At 34.7% G+C, this 23139-nt stretch overlaps 1 protein-coding gene across 1 annotated transcript; it reads left to right on the plus strand.

Annotated features, from left to right (window-relative positions):
- The first annotated feature begins 1622 nt into the window (after positions 1 to 1622).
- On the plus strand, positions 1623 to 13114 carry LOC143056506 (endoglucanase A-like). Its single transcript, XM_076229577.1, is given in 10 exon segments — positions 1623 to 1788; positions 3244 to 3431; positions 4401 to 4560; positions 5311 to 5422; positions 9099 to 9249; positions 10156 to 10243; positions 11031 to 11073; positions 11075 to 11185; positions 12297 to 12469; positions 12984 to 13114. Coding segments are annotated over 10 exon segments (1245 nt in total). The 5' UTR covers positions 1623 to 1628; the 3' UTR covers positions 13043 to 13114.
- Positions 13115 to 23139: the final 10025 nt, after the last annotated feature.

Consider the following 23139-nt stretch of genomic DNA (forward strand, 5'->3'; position numbering starts at 1 on the left):
ATGTAAACATAAATAAAAATATGAATAGATTAGACCGACACGTGCAATTTGATTTTTATAGGTCTGTTTGATTTTATTTTATAGATTAAAAATAGATGTTTCTCATTGTTTTTAACCGTATAAGAATGATTTTATGTGCATCGAATTAGTAATCAAATGATTTACCGTAGTTTCACTTTCATTGTTGACATTCTTTTTCTTTAAATACCCAGTACACGTACAATGCATGCGATGTCAATCTCTAGCTAGGGGTTAAATTGAAGTTCACATGAATACGGATTCAAAGAGGTCGACTCATTCACTTGCAAGTGAATTACTAATTATCAATGTTTCTTAGCGTAATTTGACAACATTGAACCTTTTTGGCTGCAAAAAGCGAATTGTTATTTCACTATTTCACTTTCATTATTGATTGAACAGAAAAAAATCATTACCCATAACTTCAGATTTTTTATATATCTCGTAGATAGTGCCCCTTTAATTGTTTGTTTGTGTAGTATCTCAGATCCGTTAAAATACAATTAGAAATACATAAAAAAACATTACCCCCTCCCTTTGCCAAATACTCCTGGGAGAAAAAATACCATTGAAACAAACAGAAAAGATAGAAATGTAGTGATCCTTTAACATAGCAACTGCTCTTCTTCGTCTGTAAGCACGCTGATGCAGTCTTCGTTTTTAATGCGTAATCGAGACATCTTCAAACGACTGCATATAATTCAAAATAACTTTCTTAAAGGAGCAACCACTTTACTTAAAAAAACGGGGGGGGGGGTGGGGGGGGGGGGGTGGTCTGAGTCAGAATTTTTCCTCGGGCAAATGTTTATATTTAGTTTTTTTTTCGATGGTACCAATTCAATATTTAACACTATATTGTATGGGGAAACTTTGGATTCAGAATATTTGTCCATTCTAATCATCTGTATGACCCGATTTTTTTAAAATTCAAATTGTGGAAAAATCCATCCCCCCTTTTTTTAAAGTCAAATAGTCGTTCCTTAATTGCAAGTAAAGTTGTTCTAAAATTTGAATTCGGTTCTACGTAATGAACATTTAAATGACATATAGTTTACAAGTGTGAACAAATCTTATGTACAGGTAGCTAAACAAGGTGTATAGATGTTAACAAATTTAATGTGAAACTAGTTCATTACTTTAAACCAAATGTAAACATGTTTACTGTACACGGCGTTTGGTGTGAACACAGCCTAAGGTTAGTGGTCTAAGGTTAAAAATACAGTAGGTTAAACCTCGCCATGTTATAAAACCAGGTTCAATCCACCATTTTCTACATAAGAAAATACCTGTACAAAGTCAGGAATATGACAGTTGTTATCCATTCGTTTGATGTGTTTGGACTTTTGATTTTGCCGTTTGATTTTGGGCTTTCCTTTTTAAATTTTCCTCGGAGTTCAGTATTTTTGTATTTTTACTTTTTATGTTTGTCCCCAGTCAGGAACCTGGACCTCAATCATGGTCGCTTTTGCATTTCTGTCATTTTTTTTAGCGTTAAATTTAGTTTTATATATAAATCAGGCTGTTGTTTTTCTTTTTTGAATTGTTCTTTTTTTCATTAAGTTTTATGAAGCTTAGTAACAAATTTCATTTGCGTTTTAGGGGGATCTAAGATGAAATATGACTATTGTAACGCCATGGGACTTTCCATCTTATTTTATGACGCTCAGAGATCTGGCAAACTTCCTGGTAATAATCCAATCCCATGGAGAGGGGATTCTGCAATGGGTGATAACGGGGATGGACACGACTTAACAGGAGGCTGGTATGATGGCAAGTATATATATTTCAATAGGAATGAAAACTACTTAAGTCAGTCGGGTAGCATTTATTTAGTTATGATGTTTTTATTGTGGGTTCTGTTGGTTATCGTGTTTTGTCTTATCGTTTGTTGTTTTAATTCTATATTTTTGGTACATTTCACATATGTCTTACTTGTCAGTATAGTCTAGTTAATTTCAATTTTCTAATGATCAAGTATTGTGTTTGTCCAAATAATAAATACGTCGTCACAGCATTTATAATAGCCTTTCAGTACCGTCATAACCAAGATAATTGTTTCAACTAGTGTTGTGATGGTAATTGTTAATTTTTCGATCTTGTGTCATTTAGTTGTATGAATTTCAAAATTATATATACGTCACAAAAAATACGTCACTGTTTGTGGTGTCATGTGCTATCGTTAATGGAAGATGTTCGTGGTTATTTTGCGGTTCACATGTTACTTATATACTGATATATATTTCATTTATGCGTTTCTCTGTACTGGGTGTTATTGCGTTTGTTTGTAATGAATTCTTTTCACGTAGTGTAGTCATTTTAGCGATTTTTTTGTTACATTGTCGCATAAGATGGAGGTTAGCCTAGACATAAAACCAGGTTCAGCCCACCATTTTCTCTCTTAAAATATCCTGTATCAAATCAGGAATATGACAGTTATTATAAAAAAAAGTCCGTTTCTATGTATGTTTCTGTTGTTCTCTTGTTTTCCTCTTGTGGTTGATGTGTTTCCCTCGGGTTCAACTTGCGACCCGGATTCGTTTTCTCTCAATCGATTTATGACTTTTGAACAGTGGTATACTACTGTTTACTTTATTTGTCAATGAGACAACTATCAAACAGAGTTAAAATTTAGTGGATGATTTGAAAAGTCTACATAAGACGTATATTGTTAAATACTCACGAAAGTTTGCAATTAGAAACTTTTGTGATAATATTAACATACCACGTGGCCACATAATTTTATATCATGTTTAAACGACTTTTATAAAGCACAATGTCACCGTCGGTACATGGTAATCATTATTGTCAATGATTTTGTAGAACTTGGTATTTAGAGATGTAATATTTCATAATATTAAATATAAATCTAAGAATTATAATACGTTAAAATGTATCCTGCATTCTTTGGTTATCCATTTTGTTTTAATGATATAGAAACTGTGTTCTCTATGTTTGGCTTGTGTTTGATTTGATTGCATATTTAAAATTACAGACATGCTTTTAAGGAAGCATGGTTGATTCGAGCGTCTCTGATGAGTCTTTTAACTTTGTAGGCGAATCGCGCGTCTGGCCCAAATTTAAATTTTCAATCCTGGTTTCGATGAGTTTATTTAGCTAATAATTCAAAATCCAAATATATCTTTGTCATTTGATTTGCAAAGTACATGCATCCATCTCAGGTAAGAATTTTAGGCTATATTTTCTAATTTGTTTGCTTTTTCCTAGCTGGAGATCACGTCAAATTCAACCTCCCGATGGCAACATCAGCTCACGTTTTAGGATGGGGATTAGACAAATTCAAAGATGCTTATGAACGTGCAGGAAAACTGGACGATATATATGATTGTTTGAGAACACCACTGGACTATTTCCTGAAATGTTGGGGTCCAAGCCAGCAAACTTACTGGGTGCAGGTGATTCATTTCCTCAACAGTTGTATATGTATAAGTTGAAGCGCATTTAACAAATTTACATTCCATCGAATATTAAGTTGAAACACTATAAGCTAAGGAACAAATAACACACCGTGGGGTAAAAATAATAAGAAAAACATACATACCAATTGGAATGCAAAACTTGTGCATTATCTTCCAGATGGTGCTTTTTCTCTGAAAAAGTTTTTCCATCACAAAGAAGATATCTTCACGTGACAATGTCATATGACGCCTTTTCCCAGAATGAATCCTGGTCGAACGGTATAGCTCATTCATAAAATAGAAATTTGAAACCCGTACTGGAAGGAGATTCATAGATTTTGAATCAGAATCAGAATTGAAACAAGAAGCTCTTAAAACGAATGATAGTAAGACAGCTCAATACATTACGACCGGGGAAAAGGAGAAAAAGGGGTTTTACGAGCAAATGAGAAAGATAGAAGAATACCAATGTATATTCAATTTTAAATTAAAACAAGGGATTAGAAGCAGAGAGCATGTAAAAAATAACCACAGAAACTTCACTTTATGTTAACAAATTTGCAAGTAACATGGATTGAACAGGTTTTATACTCATACACCATATATACAAATTAGATGTGGTACTAGTATATTAACTATAATTACGTGATATATTATCAATTTGTATAATCGAGGTGCTGTTAAACTTTAATAATTCTTGATATTATGCACGAGTGTCTGGATTGGGTTCCAAAGTAGAGAATAATGCGCAAAAAGGTTCAGAATAAATGGCAAATAGTTCAGAATAAATGGCAAATCAAGAATAGATAATGCTGATGAGGTTATATATTATTTATAATGAATGATGGGCGAAAAAATAAAGAATGATGGAATTTGATGAAAACAATTCAAAATAAAGACATGATTCCAAGGCTCAACCATACAGACACTCGCGCATTTGTGTTTTCAATTTTTCTCAAAAACTAGGTAGCTGATGGTGTATTAGATCACACTTTCTGGGGGAGAGTAGAGGACATGCATATGAGTAGACCAGCTTATAAAATTTACCCCGGGGCCCCAGGAAGTGATGTTGCAGATAGCACAGTTGCAGCACTCGCTATCGGAGCAGTTGTTTTTAAAGAAAAAGGTTAGCGGATAACATTCATTGTGGTAGGACATCTCGTATCTTGGCGGATGTCCCGCTGACAAACGGTACACTATAATCTGCCGAGATGTCAAGACCAAAATTCTTGTGTTGGATTTCATGTTTTATTATTTAGTGGACGCGATTTTAATGTAAAGGTTTAAAAGTTTAACCCATAGTCAAACTGCGGTGAACAAATTGTCAGCACTTTCGGAAAAGTTACTGTTGAAGACATCATGGTTGAATAATTTCTTATATCGAGACGCCGCTATTGTACATCAATGAAACGTTGTCTATATTTACATATAATTATTATTGTCTAATCTGATCAGATGCGCCGAATTAATTTCTTAAATAAATCCGGACAACAAATTAAAACAGAAGGCAACACATCAACTATAAGAGTGAAACAACGGAATAGCAGAATCGCGGAACTTCTGAAAAAGCAAACGTCAACATACATAGAAACAGCTTATTAACAACTACCATATTCCTGACTCGGTACAGGACATTTTAAGAAAAAATGATGTGTTGAACATGGTTTTATGGCTAGATAAACCTACCGCTTATATGACAATGTCAATATAAGTTCTCTAAAATGGTATGAAAAACAGAAATAGATTACTATGAAATTCATTTCATTACTTAGTCAAATTTCGTCTTAGTTTTTTTTTCTTTCATCATGACAGTATGCAATGACAGTATGAAATATTTTACTTTTCCCGTTTCTGATTTTCTGTATCAATATTTCAGATACTAGATACAGTGCTAAACTATTAGAAGCTGCTAAATCTTTGTACGAGTTTGCCAAAGATAATCCCGGTATATATTCAAACAGCGTTCCTCAAGCAAAGACCTTTTATAAGTAATATACCAGTAACACTAATAAGTCTTTATATTCGATATATATCTTATTGTTTATTAACCGAAAGCTGTATAGAAAATATGAAATTTTAATAATTATTTTTGTTTTGTTGACTTCGAACTACATCTACATTGATTCAGTTTAACAACAACCCTAATCAGAATTATGATAGGGTTTGTTGAATTCACGTTATGCAGTGCAACACATAAATAGAAAGTGTTTTCTGTAGATGTTTAAAATCAAAAATATGTTAACTACATTTGTAAGTGTTTGATTAGAAATACTTATGTTGTACTGCACTTAACTCCAACTCTATATTGCAGACAATCTCATGGTTGGTTAGATATTTTAATCGTCTCTACACGAATAACAATAATGTTGTATTTTGGTGAACATACGTTAGGTCAAGTATTACGATTGGATCGTAACAGATCTGGCCAGAATTGTGAAAAAATGTTATCGAGAATTCAAAATGTAACGTTGCTAAAAAATTAAATCAAAATAATAATGACAAATACTGGAAAATAAAGCTATCTGTAAAAATATTTCACCAACATGATTTTTATCCATGACAAATGAAGATTTAAAAGTACACATTTTCAACGGAACTTCAAAAGACAGATTGTTCTTCTGAATTCACAGAAAAAACGTTTACAAATATGATTTCTTTCATATTTTGAATACATTTACTACTTTTTCTCTCCAAACTATCGTTTAATATTACTGTTTGAGAATGGTTGTTAAAGTAATATAGATTTAGCTAAATCATAAATGTGAATATATGTTAAAATGAGATATTTCGCAAGATTGGGTACGGTTTTTGATGATCGTGAAAAAGGTTCGTTAATGCTCTGTTGCTGCTTATTCGTAACTGAAAGACACAATCATTGACAACGAAAACGATCCAATATTTCTTTAAACACATGATTTTATATTTTTAATTTTTTAAACAAATATGTAGATAGGAATGACTTATTCCTCTTCACTCTTGTTTGTGAATTAGACTTTGATAGATAAATGCCATTAGATCTGATTATGTGATAATATCACACTGACTCAATGCCTTGAACATAATTCATCCGTCTTACCGTCCTGCCTTAGTTTTATGAACATTTGAGATTATCAATCATTTCTATGTTGATGTTTGTAAAAGTCGGAAAAAATACATTGTTAAAAGAAATCGCAGAAAAATAACTGTCATCTCGTTTTGACATATACATTTTTTTCTTAATGGTGGGTTAAAACTGATTTTTGTCGAGCCTGCAACTTTTGTTGCAAAAAGCTCGACATAGGGATAGTGATCCGGCGGCGGCTACGGCGGCGGCGTTAGCTAACTTCTTAAAAGCTTTATATTTTAGAAGGTGGAAGACCTGGATGCTTCATACTTTGTATATAGATGCCTCATGTTACGAAGTTTCCGTCAGTCACATGTCCAATGTCCTTGACCTCATTTTCATGGTTCAGTGACCACTTGAAAAAAAAGTTCAAATTTTTTGTAATGTTGAATTCTCTCTTATTATAAGTAATAGGATAAATACATTTGATATGTGCGTACCTTGCAAGGTCCTCATGTCTGTCAGACAGTTTTCACTTGACCTCGACCTCATTTCATGGATCAGTGAACAAGGTTAAGTTTTGGTGGTCAAGTCCATATCTCAGATACTATAAGCAATAGGGCTAGTCTATTCGGTGTATGGAAGGACTGTAAGGTGTACATGTCCAACTGGCAGGTGTCATCTGACCTTGACCTCATTTTCATGGTTCAGTGGTTATAGTTAAATTTTTGTATTTTGGTCTGTTGTTCTCATACTATATGCAATAGGTCTACTATATTTGTTGTATGGAATGATTGTAAGGTGTACATGTCTAGCGGGCAGATGTCATGTGACCTTGACCTCATTTTCATGGTTCAGTGGTCAAAATTAAGTTTTTGAGTTTTGGTCTTTTTATCTAATACTATATGCCATAGGTCAACTATATTTGGTGTATGGAAATATTTATTGATCTTTATGTCAGTCGCGCAGGTTTTATTTGACCGTGACCTCATTTTCATGTTTCATTGCACAGTGTTAAGTTTTTGTGTTTTGGTCTATTTTTCTTAAACTATAAGTAATAGGTCAACTATATATGTTGTATAGAAGCATTGTTAGCTGTACATGTCTGCCTGGCATGGTTCATCTGACTTTGACCTCATTTTCAAGGTTCATTGGTCTTTGTTTAGTTATCTTGGTTAATGTTAAGTTTATGGTACAGTTGTTATAAAGCTTAGCTTTTTACTTAGGACTATCAACATAATATTAATGATTAGTATAGAAGGCGAGACATTTCAGCGTGTGCACTCTTGTGTAATTAAAGCGCCCACTTTATTGACAATTGTTTAATGTTCCGTAATATTGACAAATGGGGTGATCAACCCAAATAGGCAAAGTTGGCTAACGTGGTCATTGCTTGGATTAAGCAAGCAAAACAGTGTAGTCATACAAAGCAGGCATACAACAAAATTGAATTAAATATTCAAACATACTTGCCGTTGTATCAAACAAAGGTGCCACATAAAAAAGTGTTTGTATTTGATATTATAGTCAGTATAGTAAAGCATAAGTCGTTTACATATTTATATAAATACAAAGGGTAAACAGAATGAGACCAACACTTTGAAACCCTCATGAGTCCGAATCGCATCTCTGGTAAGGAATTTCAAAAGCCAAAAACCTGATATCTGGATTCACCTATTTTTAACCACGCGTAGAGTCATACGACTAAATGAAACAAAACAGTATGAAAACATATAAAGACACATAAAGATAAATGAACGTAAAAAAAGATAAAATTCATCGCATTTTGAATCCAGAACTCATGACCATCCTGTATTATTTGTGTTAAAAACTCTGCATTTTTATCTAATCAGGCCTTGGGACTTTTCCAATGGACTAATGAAAAAAAAAACGTTATTATCTTAGATGCCTAGTAAGCCCTATCTCCTAAATGAAAACAGGTCTAAATATAGTAATATATGTATACTAAAATTAAGAACGGAAACGGGGAATGTGTCACCAACAACCCGACCAAAGAGCAAAATGCAGCTGGAGACTAGTAATGGGTCTTAACACGGCTAGAAAATCCCGCACTCGCAGGTGGGTTTCAGATGGCACATAAACAATAATGAATATATATGTCATGAAAAATCAAAAACAGTAAGTAAGTTATAACACACTTCAATCAATTACAGGTATGTCAACTGGTAACAGCAAAGTTGTTTTCTGATCATTCACTCTTGTCAAACTTTCAATTAATAACATACTTTCATTTTACTGGACTGTCTGACACACTGAAGATTTATTTTAAATTTATCATAATATATTGGTAGGTGAGAATTATACATACGAAACGTGATTTAGTATAATTTTTATATTCCATTAAGTACTGCATTTGTTCTTTAACGTATATCAAAATATTATTAAGAAAGCTGAGTCGTTTTGACAGATATATTGCTTTTTACTAATTGTTCCAAACAGTGATAGACAGTTTGTGTATTCCAATATATTACTGCATTTGTTCTTTAACCTAGTGCAAACTATTTGAAGTTGAATCATTTTACCGACAACATTTTTTTCTGATTGTTTTGCTAATACTTAAAAATAAAATTCATTTGCTATTTTACAAATTTTCTATTTAGCTCCTCCGGATATAAAGATGAAATGTGTGAAGCAGCAGCTGAACTTTATAAAGCCACCAAAGATCACAAGTATTTGACAGATGCAAAGTCTTTCTACGGTCCTGCTTTGGCCTGGGGTTATTTTTGGGATGACAAGCAACTAGGGTGTCAGGTATGCATTTTACATAATGCTACATACAACATATTGATTGATTGATTGATTGATTTCCTTTTTGGGGCTATTTCGTAGCGGCCAATTTGAATCGGTAGAGGAAGCCGGAGTGTCAGGAGAAAAGAGTCGAACTTTGATAGGACAACTGACAATCCAAGTCAATTAAAACTGGACTGGAGTGCACCCGTACGGGCGGGGTTAGAACTCACAACCTCAGTGTTGTCTGGCTAGTGATTACAGTGTTAGAACTACCGAGACCACTAAGTCACCGAGACCCCTACATATAGAATAAAAGTACGACACTTATAACTGTAAAGTTCTAAACAATCTGATTGTCCTAAATAACACAACTATACAATAAACAATACAAATATGTAACATTTACACACAGTATAACATGTTAGAAAACACGCTTACCCTTAAATTAACATAATTTATATTATATTAATAATAGTTATACAAAATAGACGAAATGCTGCTGATCATGTGGTTATCTTAAAAACGAAAGTATACGTGTGTTACCAAAACTTCATGTACAATTGTTGATACAATTCAGTATAATAAAGTATAAGTGAATACACTCGAATTATCAATTAAGTTTTCATGTTCTTATAAACTTAAAATATCCCAGTTTTAATCATTCAGGCTACTAGTATTATAAATATATAACAGTGTCTATCAATCGATTCTATCACTTTAAATTCTATACAAACGGTATGTATATTATATAACTCGGAATACTCATTTTCGGGGATTTCGTGGTTGAATGTGAACATTGTTCAACTCTGTTAACCAGGAAATAAGGAATCTAAGAATAAGCAATTTGCTTACTCCACATAGAATTGTACCAACGAAGAAAAACGAATCCGCTTTATTCGCATTTCTTTTTAACTTCATACTTTATAGCTTCTACTCTGGGAATTAACTCAAGAAGTGACTATGATACCATGTGGATTGACTTACAGGAGTAAATGGGGATCAAACAGATATGCCGGTAAGTCGTTATTTTGACTAGAAAATTTCGGTAGTATAGGAACCATGAATTTCAACAAATTACACATTTTCTAATGGAATGTTTACACACAATGACATACAGCTGTTTTCATAATGCTAGCAAGTTAAAGGTTTGTTGTGCTTGCTTGCTGTGTTTTTATTAATGTTTGCCAAAATATTTTAATGAAGATTGACATATGAAAACAATATATAAAAGAGGACTTAAACTTTTAAACATTATATTTTAATTTGATTAGACATTATCAAAAAATTAATCAAATTCACCCTTATAGATTAATACATGTTTAAATTCGCCTAATTATTGTTTGCAGATGTTAATCTAATTTGTTTGATTTATAGTGATTAAGATGATAACGCAATGTTGACTGTAGTACCCGTATTTTTGACATTTGTACCTATTGCGTCTGTTTGTTTGTTCACGCATCGTTGTAAATATAATGGAATTTGATACAACTGTCATACAAATGAGAGGTTTATCTAGCTATACAACCAGGTTCAATCCACCATTTTCTACATAAGAAAATGCGTGAACCAAGTCAGGAATATGAAAGTTATTATCCATTCGTTTGATGTGTTTCGGGTTTTGATTTTTTCTTTTAGATTATGGACTCTCCTATTTGAATTTTTTTGCAGACTTCAGTATTTTTGTGATTTTACTTTTTACAATGCCTGAGCAAACTTTAATATAAACATAGCAAAAAGCCAACCACACTTTTAAATTGCTAGCATTATGATAATATTTATGATTGGTTTATATTCCTTTATAGCTAATGCTGCTTTCATTGCCGTGGTTGCTGTTGCCGACGGAATATATGTATGCCTTGTCACAAATAAACTACATCTTAGGGGACAATGATAAACATTTGAGTTATGTAATCGGATTTGGAAATAATTATCCGAAGAGGCCTCACCACAGAGGAGCGTAAGTATACATTTATACTTCACAACTTTGTGGATAGATTTATTATGAAATAATTATCTAAATAGCCTCACGACTGCCACTGTGGAGAGTATAACGATGCATTGGTCATTCCTACATCTTAAAACTAAATGTTGACTACAGTACCCTTTTTGACATTTTGACATACTATGTCTGTTTATTTCATTCACACAACGTCGTCAATATAATAATGGAATTTTATCCGACTGTTATTCAACTAAAGGCTTAGCTTGCAATAAAATCAGGTTAAATCCACCATTTTGTTACATAAAAAAATATCTGTACTTAGGCAGGAAAATGTCAGTTGAGAATTGGAAACATCACTTGATAAAGGGAAACGCGCGTCTAGCGTATATACAATATTTAGTCCTAATATCTATAAGTTTATTTACAACCACTTGGTCGATGCCACTGCTGGTGGAGATTTATTCCCCCGAGGGTATCACCAGCAGTCAGCACTTTTGTACGGACATGAATTATCATTGATATGGTTATATTCATAAATTAACTGTTTACAAAATTTAGAATTTTTGAAGTACTAAGGCTTTTCTACCTCAGGTATAGATTACCTTTGCTGGATTTGGCAGACTTTTTAGGAATTGTGGTCCTCAATGCTCTTTAACTTCGTACTTTATTTGGCCTTTTTTTTTTTTTTTTTTTTTTTTTTTTAACTTTTTGGGATTCGAGCGTCACTGATGAGTCTTTTGTAGACGAAACGCGCGTCTGACGTATATACAAAATTTAGTCCTGGTATCTATGATGAGTTTATTCAAAGCATTTGTCTGGATTAAACGTCATCAGGAACGCCAGAAGCAGAATATTTTGCAGCTAAGGATGTACAAGAACCGAAACAGTCGAAGAGCTATTTGACCATAAAAGATCTAGCCATCTGAGGTCATCGTTGGCTGAGCAAGTTTAAACCGTTCTTTCTACATACACGTATTTCTTTAATTATTAACCGACAATTAACGCAAACAAATATATCATAAATTATGTCACAGCCACATTTATTTGATATTTTCTCTTTTATGTAACATAAGTTAATCTTTTAATGCACTTCGTCATATGAAAATGTTTTTTTTTCTTTTCACAGTGCATGTAAGCCAGGCTGGTGTGCTGCCTCATGGCAAGATAGTCCAAATATTTTGTACGGCGGAGTTGTGGGTGGACCGGATCAGAATGACGATTATCAAGACAATCGAGAAGATTTTGTCAAAAATGAAGTAGCGTGTGATTATAATGATGGTTTCCAAACTGCATGTGCAGGTAAAATTATTCATTATTCTTAAGCCATAACCGTAATCTATCATTAAAAGGTTTGATTTTAAGGTCCTCCACCAGCAGAAAAAGATAATTGGTCCTGGATTTTTTAGTGGTGATTAAGATATAAGAAAAACAATTAATTGATTCATCTGATGAATAATGAAATGCTTATTTCCTAATGCTTGTAGGGTGAGACTTTGGTGTGATTGGTTGCTTTTGGGTGTATAAATTTTTGTTTGCTCAAATATTGTAATTAAGATAATTAAAATATATATATCGGCGCACTTAAACAGTATATTCTTAAATTTAGATCCCTTACCTCTAGGATGACAACGAACCTTAAGACTAAAAAGTTTAAAAGTTGCTATGTTCAATCAATAAAGAGATATTATACATCTTGGCATACTTTGCGGTTTTCATGATGAAAAGTTCTTACAATACACATGAAATGATTTTACGTAAGCCATAGCTATTTCTTGTTTTATTCACGTTATTTAATCTTTTGTTTGTGTAATAGGTCTCTACCACTTCGCAATCAATAACCAGCTGCCTCCATCCCCACCGGCGAAATGTTGATTTTCGGACACTGACCTTTAAAACTGAAGACTTACAACAGATAACTGTTATGATGAATTTAAGTAGTTGATCAGAATAAAGATGTATATTTGTTAGAGTCGACGTAATGCTTATCTTAAATAATGACATTTACGATTTTCTTGTAATGTTGAAAGTTGTAGACCTATGTTAGGGGAAGACCATTTGATCCATTTTGAATAAATCAATTTACCCCTTCAGCATAGCATTTGTATTGTTGGTAAGCTCCATTTTACTTGTAAACAGCTTGAATCAGATCCAACAAACTAAATTTATTGTAACTAGATTTGAACAAGCTTCCCGTCGCTGCAAGTTCTCTTAGATTCAAACTTGCTATCTTTTTTGTTAGTTGTTGGTTGTTCTCCTGATAAGTAGTTCCCTTAACACATCAGTATCATTGTATATTCTGCTGTTACTTCGGTGTTCCACGTTTTGTTAGGATTGAGTACGTATAAAATGGCCTATCCTTCTATCAAGTGAGTATCTTATTTTATCAATATAAATAAAGGCAACAGTCGTGTACACTGTTCAAAAATAATAAATCGGTCGGGAGAAAACAATTCCGGGTTAAAAAACTTAAACCGAGGGAAACACATCATCTATAAGAGAAAGAGAAAGGAACAGGAACACTGAAGAGAAACAAAAAAAACGGCAACATACATAGAAAGAACTATTTGTTTACAACTGCCACATTCCCGGCTTGGTACTGGACATTTCAAAATAAAAGTTGGGTTAAACCTGGTTTTGTAGCTAGCCAAACCTCTAGTTTATATAGCAATGTTACAAATTTCGGTAAAATGACATAACTACGTGACAGAAATACGACACAAACACACACAAGAAAACTTATTACAGAGACCCGCTCAAACAATTAATATAAGAGTCGACAAAACATGCGAACCGCATAACAACAACGAACACATTCCATCAACGACAGACACCACAGGATTTCATAAAAAGTGACGCACTTATGTAACGAATATATATTCATCAACAAAATACAATTATTTTTACAATGCCAGTCAAAACAATGATCATGATAATGACTGTACTGAAGTGCTATTTATTCCAGTCAAAACAATGATCATGATAATGACTGTACTGAAGTGCTATTTATTCCAGTCAAAACAATGATAATGATAATGACTGTACTGAAGTGCTATTTTATTCCAGTCAAAACAATGATCATGATAATGACTGTACTGAAAAGCTATTTATTCCAGTCAAAACAATGATTATGATAATGACTGTACTGAAAAGCTATTTATTCCAGTCAAAACAATGATCATGATAATGACTGTACTGAAGTGATATTTATTCCAGTCAAAACAATGATTATGATAATGACTGTACTGAAGTGCTATTTATTCCAGTCAAAACAATGATAATGATAATGACTGTACTGAAGTGCTATTTATTCAAGTCAAAACAATGATCATGATAATGACTGTACTGAAGTGCTATTTTATTCCAGTCAAAACAATGATCATGATAATGACTGTACTGAAGTGCTTTTTTATTCCAGTCAAAACAATGATCATGATAATGACTGTACTGAAATGCTATTAATTTCAGTCAAAACAATGATCATGATAATGACTGTACTGGAAAGATATTTATTCCAGTCAAAACAATGATTATGATAATGACTGTACTGAAAAGATATTTATTCCAGTCAAAACAATGATCATGATAATGACTGTACTGGAAAGATATTTTATTCCAGTCAAAACAATGATTATGATAATGACTGTACTGAAAAGATATTTTATTCCAGTCAAAACAATGATCATGATAATGACTGTACTGGAAAGATATTTATTCCAGTCAAAACAAGGATTATGATAATGACTGTACTGAAGTGCTATTTTATTCCAGTCAAAACAATGATTATGATAATGACTGTACTGAAAAGATATTTATTCCAGTCAAAACAATGATTATGATAATGACTGTACTGAAAAGATATTTATTCCAGTCAAAACAATGATTATGATAATGACTGTCCTGAAAAGATATTTATTCCAGTCAAAACAATGATCACGATAATGACTGTACTGAAAAGATATTTATTCCAGGCAAAACAATGATCATGATAATGACTGTACTGAAATGCTATTTATTCAAGTCAAAACAATGATCATGATAATGACTGTACTGAAATGCTATTTATTCAAGGCAAAACAATGATCATGATAATGACTGTACTGAAAAGATATTTTATTACTTGTTGGACTACAAACTATTAGACATAACACACTATCCAACCGAAATCACAACAGAAACATCAAAAATAAAAACATGAATGTTGGATGTATAAAATACCGAGACACGTCGTAAAGCTTTACATATTCACACTCGGTAAAACAGTCCTATTCGGGAATAGCCACGTTCGGTACTTAGTACATAGACGACGACATCTAAGACGTGGTAAAAATGTCATGAGTTAAATTTAACACAGACACATCGTAAAGATCAAGCAATTCGTGATGGTGTCCATAAAATTTACGAAATGTCAATTTTAATCTTTCTGCATAACTTTGTTGAAGCAGTTTTTGCGTAAGGAGCACACTCCTGTATATGAAGTCCGTACAGTATAGCACGAGCATAACGTATAAATTGAGATATAAATACACCAAACGACGGAGCAAAGGGTATGAATGTTGGATGTATAAAATACCGAGACACGTCGTAAAGCTTTGCATATTCACCCTCGGTTAAACAGTCCTATTCGGGAATAGCCACGTTCGGTACTTAGTAGAGAGACGACGACATCTAAGACGTGGTAAAAATGTCATTAGTTAAATTTAACACAGACACATCGTAAAGATCAAGCAATTCGTGATGGTGTCCATAAAATTTACGAAATGTAAATTTTAATCTTTCTGCATAACTTTGTTGAAGCAGTTTTTGCGTAATGAGCACACTCCTATATATGAAGTTCGTACAGTATAGCACGAGCATAACGTATAAATTGAGATATAAATACACCAAACGACGAAGCAAAGGGTATGTAACTGCTTAGAAATAGGTAATTGAAAACTGGGAGGTTAAAGTCATTCGGTTGTAATAGATTTTATTATGAAGTCGTCAATCTGTGTAAACTTTGAGGAAAATCTTACGGTATGACGCAGTATCATTACTTTCAATTTCCCTGTGATTTATGAAAGATGGGCGAAAGATACCAGAGGGACAGTTAAACTCATAGATCAGAAATCAACTGACAACGCCATAGCTGAATAGGAAAAAGACAAACAGACAAATGACAGTACACAATACACAATATGAAAAACGTAAGACTTAGCAACACGAACCCAACAAAAACTGTGGTTGATTTCAGGTGCTCCAGAAGGTCAAACAGATCCTGCTGCACATGTGGCGCCCGTCGTGTTGCTTATGTTATTACATACCCGGTAACTACTCTTATTCGGTAGGTCACATTCAACTACTGACTGACATAAAGGTTATTCAGTTATAGGACATCATCAATAGTTCAGACAGTCAAATAAAATAATTTCGCAAGGTGCTTTTTCTGTTGTCTTGAAATACTTAGGTTTTTCTACCTCATGAATAGATTACTTTAGCTATGTTTGGCAAAACGTTTTTGTCCTCAATGCTCTTCAACTTCGTACTTTATTTGGCCTTGTTCAACATTTTTTAATTCGAGCGTTACTGATGAGTCTTTTGTAGAAGAAACGTGCATCTGGCGAAATTATAAAATTTCAATCCTGGTATCTATGATGAGTTTGATTAGAAAGTTCTGAATGAATTATGCTTCATACGAGTACAAAACATGTCGACCAGAAGGGTGCACAATAAGTACCCTATTAAAATGCCGACTGTCCGTTGACATATCTATCCTCCCAGCAAATACATGTCAATTAAAAAGTCCAGCATTTTTCGACACTACGAAGGTTTATTATCCTCGAATTGGTATATGACAGGCATATTTTTATTGTCGGAATAATTAAAAACAGGTTTCTCAAGTATTATAGTATTTGCTACTAGAACTTATATAGTAAGTAAGGTTACCTTGAGTTGTCCAAATATTTATGTGGCAAATGGCAGATACGACTTGAGGATTAGACGTCTGTCTTCATCAAGCTCTCTGGTTATTCTGCAATGTTGGTTAGTACTCACCACCGGAAGTTGACAGTAATACTATAGGTAAATGTCCGGGTTCGGTGATAATCAGATCCGGACAAGTCAATTACAACATTCTTCCCCCTTCTCTCTGAAAAGATTGTTGGTATAATGTAAATTTATAAAAAGAATGATTAATGAAAGTTCTCTATCCTGAAGTCCTCTTTGTCCCGCTATGTTTTCCTTAAACTGTGAATGAAGTTACTGTCATTTAATCATGTCAGAAACTGTCCCGCGGATATCATGATATTTTCATTGATTTACTTAAAACTTGAGGTGTTACTGTCATTTAACCATGTCAGTAATACCCCCCCCCCCCTTTTTGTCCCAATATTTCCAGTGGTCCTTTGAAACGAAAGTCATTCAACAGAACGGCACCATATTTACAGTTACACATCAAATACACATAATTCACATAACAGTTTTACAACATAGTACAATTGTTACAGTTCCACATGATACACACACGCATATAGTTATTTACAGTTAAAAATATATACACACAAAGGTACGCTATTGAAACTTGTACAGCTGCTGATCATTTCGGGTGGTGATGTCAGCAATTTCCCTTCCTGGAATATTAAACATGATGGACAATTTCTGTATAATGGATCTTATCAATACCGGAGAACTGTCCTCATAGTTCTTAGGGTGAAGGTATGGTGCATCGCTCTCCAGGATGATGTCCTCAAGACTCATCTCGCAAACCTGTGAGCGGAGCTGTGGATATGTATCCTACATTAATAATAATGGAGAAATACCAAATTTGGTGTTCGGAAAGCACCGCTTTATATTTTCGTATGTTCTTTTATCTTGCGAGAAACAGTGCCAGTGGATCCCATGATCCCTGTCAAGTATGTCCGACAGAATATCCAAGCACCTGTCAGCTATGTTTTTACCTCGGCAGTGAATCACGACGGGCAACTTGCAATCTCTGGCCAACTCTAATTGTATTCGTAGTACCTTAACCTGCTCTCTCAAATCTTCCCCCCCTGACTCACGTCCAATCCACATTCCCCTATTGCTATACAATTACCTGGGATTCTTCTCTTCAATTCAGTATAGTTCCGACCCACCTGGTTCCCTGCTACCTTTGGATGGATTCCAATAGTATGGAGAATTCTCTTATCCTCTTTTAACAAATCCCCATCCAGGCAAGCTGTCCACCGACTTGGAAAAACAAAATTGGATATTAGTTTTCTAATCTGAAATTTCTCATTATCCTGTTCTTCCCAAATGTATGATGGCAAGCCAGAGAATCTGGCTTGTAGGAAGAATTTGTCCCAATGAAAATGAGTGTCAATGACTGTGTGTATTGGATGTGAGGTAATTTTGCATAGAGACAGTTTACAATTGTATGAAAGTAAGTTTTCAGAATCCTCAGATGATTTAATCAATAAAGCTAAAACTTTCCAATGTAAAATAGAATGGATGTAAGTTGGTGGAAAAACGGTGTAAGCGGATGAAGAGTGAAAATGATGTATCCTGTCGAAATTTAGCAAAAACGGTAGGTCTGTCTGATGAAAGGATGCTTTGTCACATTGTTTTAACGTTGACATTTCTCTGGCGAATGATACCAATTTATCTAATGTGGAAACCTTGAACTGGCGACAAAGTTCTATGAGCAACCCATTCATCAATTCCACCCAGTCAACCAATAACTCCTCTTTGTATCCATGTGTTTGCTCTGAATTATGATAGTCGTTGCAATGTATGGCTAGTGCACCCTGTTGGCCAAATTGAAGTTGGCAGGTCCAACATGCCAACAGAGGTGCAGTATACCAGGGGACATGAGCCCGGAGCACATGTCTTCTTACATTTACAAACCTCCCAGTACATATACAGCATGGCCTTGACCTTTTTTTTATTATTGTTGCTACCTTTAATTCTGTGTTCTTTCAGCAAACCCACTTCCTCTACTTCTGGCTCATAGTCTAGCTCTTCCTCTTCCATTCTTTAAAAATAAGGTAAAGAAAAAACAAATTAAACAAATATAACATATATACACTATCTATACACAAACTACATACCATTAGTCCATTATAAAATCTTTAAAGTGGGCAGGGGCCTTTCTGTCCCTCCCTCTGTTCCTCTCAGACAGTTTAACTTGTGCTTCCACAGTATCAGCTACATTATAGATTATTGTCTGATCCCCAAAATTATCATCAAGGTTCATTAGGGTTTCCCAATCCTGTAGTGTAAACTGTTCGGCTTCTTGTGAGCTCCTTTTATTAGTCAGAAAATCTGACTGCCCAATTCCAGTATTGCTTCCAACAGTCAGAAAATCTGACTGTGCAAAGCTACTGTCCATCATGTTCCCCGACATTTGCTCATTATTACTGAAAAGCCAATCTAGTCCTAAGTCACACTGATCTCCTTTGTCAGTTAAATCCTCCAACATTTTCCTTTCCATATTTTCTAGTATTCTTTTCTTGAGCCTTTGTGTCCAGATAGGTAAATCACGAATTTGACTGAGTTTAAGCCTATCATGATGAACAACTTCAGACGTCTTTTTGTTCCTAATTTTGTACAGGACCGGTGATTTTACCTCAGGTATCACAAAGGGCCCTTTCCATGGTGCCTTTAGTTTTGGACACACCCCAACTTTCCTGGCTGAATCTATCTTAAAAACAGTATCTCCTACCTTATAAACCTTACAATTGACATTCAGGTCATAATCTCTTTTCTGCCTCCACTGAGACATTTTAATGTTTTCCCTGGCAAGGTCATGTACCTCTGTCAGCGTCTCTCTAAGAATCTTTATATAATCTGTTAGTTCTTTTTGTTCCCTAGTCCTGCTAGGTGCATCAAGACCCAAAACTAGGTCAATAGGTTGAATATTTTCCTTGCCAAAAACCATGAAATTCGGTGTGAACCCAGTTTGTCTGTTTTCTGTAGCTCTAATGGCACCAGTAAGTTGCTGTAGGTGAACATCCCAGCTATCTTGTCGTTTCTTAGTGAAGCACCTTATCATCTGCGCAAGAGTGCGATTATAACGTTCAACTTGACCGTTTGAAGCTGGATGATATGCTGTAGTCCTTGTTTTCGTTATCTCTAGGAGTTCACAGAGCTGTCGTATCACGTTACCATCAACGTTTTTCCCCTAATCTGTATGAATCTCCAAGGGACATCCAAATCTTGATATTGTACTGTCCATAAAAGCTTTGGCAATTGTTTCTGCATGTTGGTTTGGTAAAGCACAACACTCAATCCATTTGGTAAATTGATCAAGGATCACAAGTATATATTTGTTACCCATTTTAGTTACAGGTAGGGGGCCTAAAATGTCCATATGTATCCTTTCAAAAGGGACCCCAGAGTGATATTGCCCCAAATCTGCTCTTGCCTTCCTGCATGCCTTCTTCTGTCTATTGCAAACATGACATGAACTTACATAGATTTTGCAATCTGATGACATTTTATACCAGTATGCAGTCTTCCTTAGTTTTGATAGTGTCTTGTCCTGCCCTAGATGTCCAGAAGATCTTAGATCATGACAGCACCTGAGCAATTCATCTTTCAGACTGTCTGGGGTCACAAAAAGAATCCTAGAACCAACAGGGTCCTCCCAGATATAAGACAGTATACTGTCTTGATATCTAAGTTGTGACTTACATTGCCAAAGATGTCTAACTCCTGGACTCTGCATTTGAAGTTCCTGCTTAATAATCCCACTGTATAATTCAGTGTTAACCATGCAATAATAGTACTTAGGTGTTTATCCTGATTTTGCAATTGCCTCAAGTCATCATTTGAATAACTGGTAGGCATTCCCATTATACTAATATTATTGTCTGATGTTACATTCCTTATTGACCTAATGGTTAATCCTATAATGCCGACTGGTGAAGTACAGCTGACAGATCTCGCTGTCAAAGGTACCACAAAGTCAACATCTTCTTCAAATATTTGCCACTGGCTCCTTGCTCGAGTGCAGTACTTACAGCCTCCACAAGGAAGCAAATTAAGTGGTATCTCTGAGCTGTAGTGTGAGCAAAGGTCTTGGTGATTGGGTATCCTGGAAAGCCCATCTGCATTTGAATGTTTCTTACCTGGTCTGTGTTGAATGATCAGGTTATACTGTGATAACTCTTCTAGCCAGCGAGCTAACTGTCCCTCTATGTTTTTGAAGTTCATGAGCCACTTCAAACTGTTATGGTCTGTGCGTATAGTGAACTGGTTACCAAGTAGATAATGACGATATTGTCTGGTAAAGGCTACTATTGCTAGAAGTTCCTTCCTTGTAGTTCAATATTTTCTCTGAGCTGGTGTCAATACCCTACTTGCATAGCTTACCGTAACACACTTGCCATTTTGAATTTGGCTCAAATCCGCTCCAATAGTATTTTCAGAGGCATCAGTATCCAAAATGAATGGAAAGTTAGGATCAGGATATCCCAATACAGGTGGTGTAGTTAAGGCCTTCTTAATGCTATTAAAGGCATCTTGATGTTCTGATTCCCATTTAAACTCTTTTCCCCCTGTAAGGACATGTAGAGGTGCAGCCAGAGTAGCATAATGAGACACATGCTCCCTGTGGTAATTAGCAAATCCCAAAAATTATTCTAGTTCTTTCTTACTTTTTGGAACTGGCCATTTTTGTACCGTATCAATGTTTTTACGATCTATTGAGATTCCATCCTTGTTAACAATCTTACCTAAAAATTTTACCTCTTTTTGGAACAGATTACACTTTGATGGTTTCAACTTGAGATTATACTGCTGGAATCGTTCTAATACATGTCTCAGTTTCTGTAGATGATCCTCAAAACTATAACCCAGAATGATGACATCATCCAGATATGCCAAACACTCCTCCCAGGTTAAACCCTGCAAAACTAACTGAACAACTCTACTAAAAGTAGCTGGAGAGTTACAGAGACCAAATGGCAGTCTGACGTGCTCGAACAAACCATACTTAGTCACAAAAGCGGTCTTATAGCGGTCTCTCTCGTCTATTTCCAACTGCCAATAACCTGCAGCCATATCCACCGTACTCATGTATTGGCTTCCACGCAAAGTATCTAGACAGGTTTCTATTTTCGCTATCGGAAATAAATCTTTTGTTGTAGCCTTGTTGAGCCCTCTATAGTCTAGACAGTACCTGATAGAGCCATCCTTTTTCCGTACTAGAACAGGACATGCTGCCCAATCTGATATTGATGGCTGAATAACCCCTTTATCCAACATATCTTGTAAATGTTTTTGTTCCTCACCTTCAAACTTTAATGGAGTCCGCCTCAGACGATGTTTTACTGGAGTAGCATCTCCTGTGTGGATACGGTGTTTAATTTCCCCTTTAAATAGGCCCAAATCCATATCCCCTTTCGCAAACACGTCCTGAAATTGAATCAATAATTCTGCTATGTCCTTACTTTCTGACAGTGTCATACCTTTAATGGTCCTTGAATACAGATCTTGTATATGTTTTGGAATAAGTTCATTCATATCTTTAATTGAAAGAGCTTGTTTGACAGAGACCCTGTCAGACATGTTTTTATGAAGATTTTGTGAACTTACTTGAGAGTGGTTATTATCAGCTTTAATGGATAAAATTGTATGTGCTGGTGGAACCATATTTGAGTTTTCGTTTGTCTCTAAAACAGTTGTCAGGCTATCAGATATTCTGTCAGCCTCTGCAGCTTGATGTGTTACAAAATATGGCTCGAAATTATTTAATGACTTGTCAGAAAACCTGTCAAGTTCATTTACATCTGTCAAAGGTATTGTGCATTCTATCTCTGTGCCAATTCCAAATTTCAACCCTCCTTTCAAAGTGACAAACTTATTGGAGCCATTACGTACTACTGTTGAGACCTCCTGACCTATTTTCAGCACAACATTTGGTGTTAATAAACCTTTTAGTTCATAGTTCGGCTGTATAATAATATCAGAATTAGGTGTCCTATCAATCTCAATTTTTAATACCTTCATTG

This window comes from Mytilus galloprovincialis, chromosome 13 (genome assembly GCF_965363235.1).
Source record: "Mytilus galloprovincialis chromosome 13, xbMytGall1.hap1.1, whole genome shotgun sequence".
Classification (NCBI taxonomy): domain Eukaryota; kingdom Metazoa; phylum Mollusca; class Bivalvia; order Mytilida; family Mytilidae; genus Mytilus; species Mytilus galloprovincialis.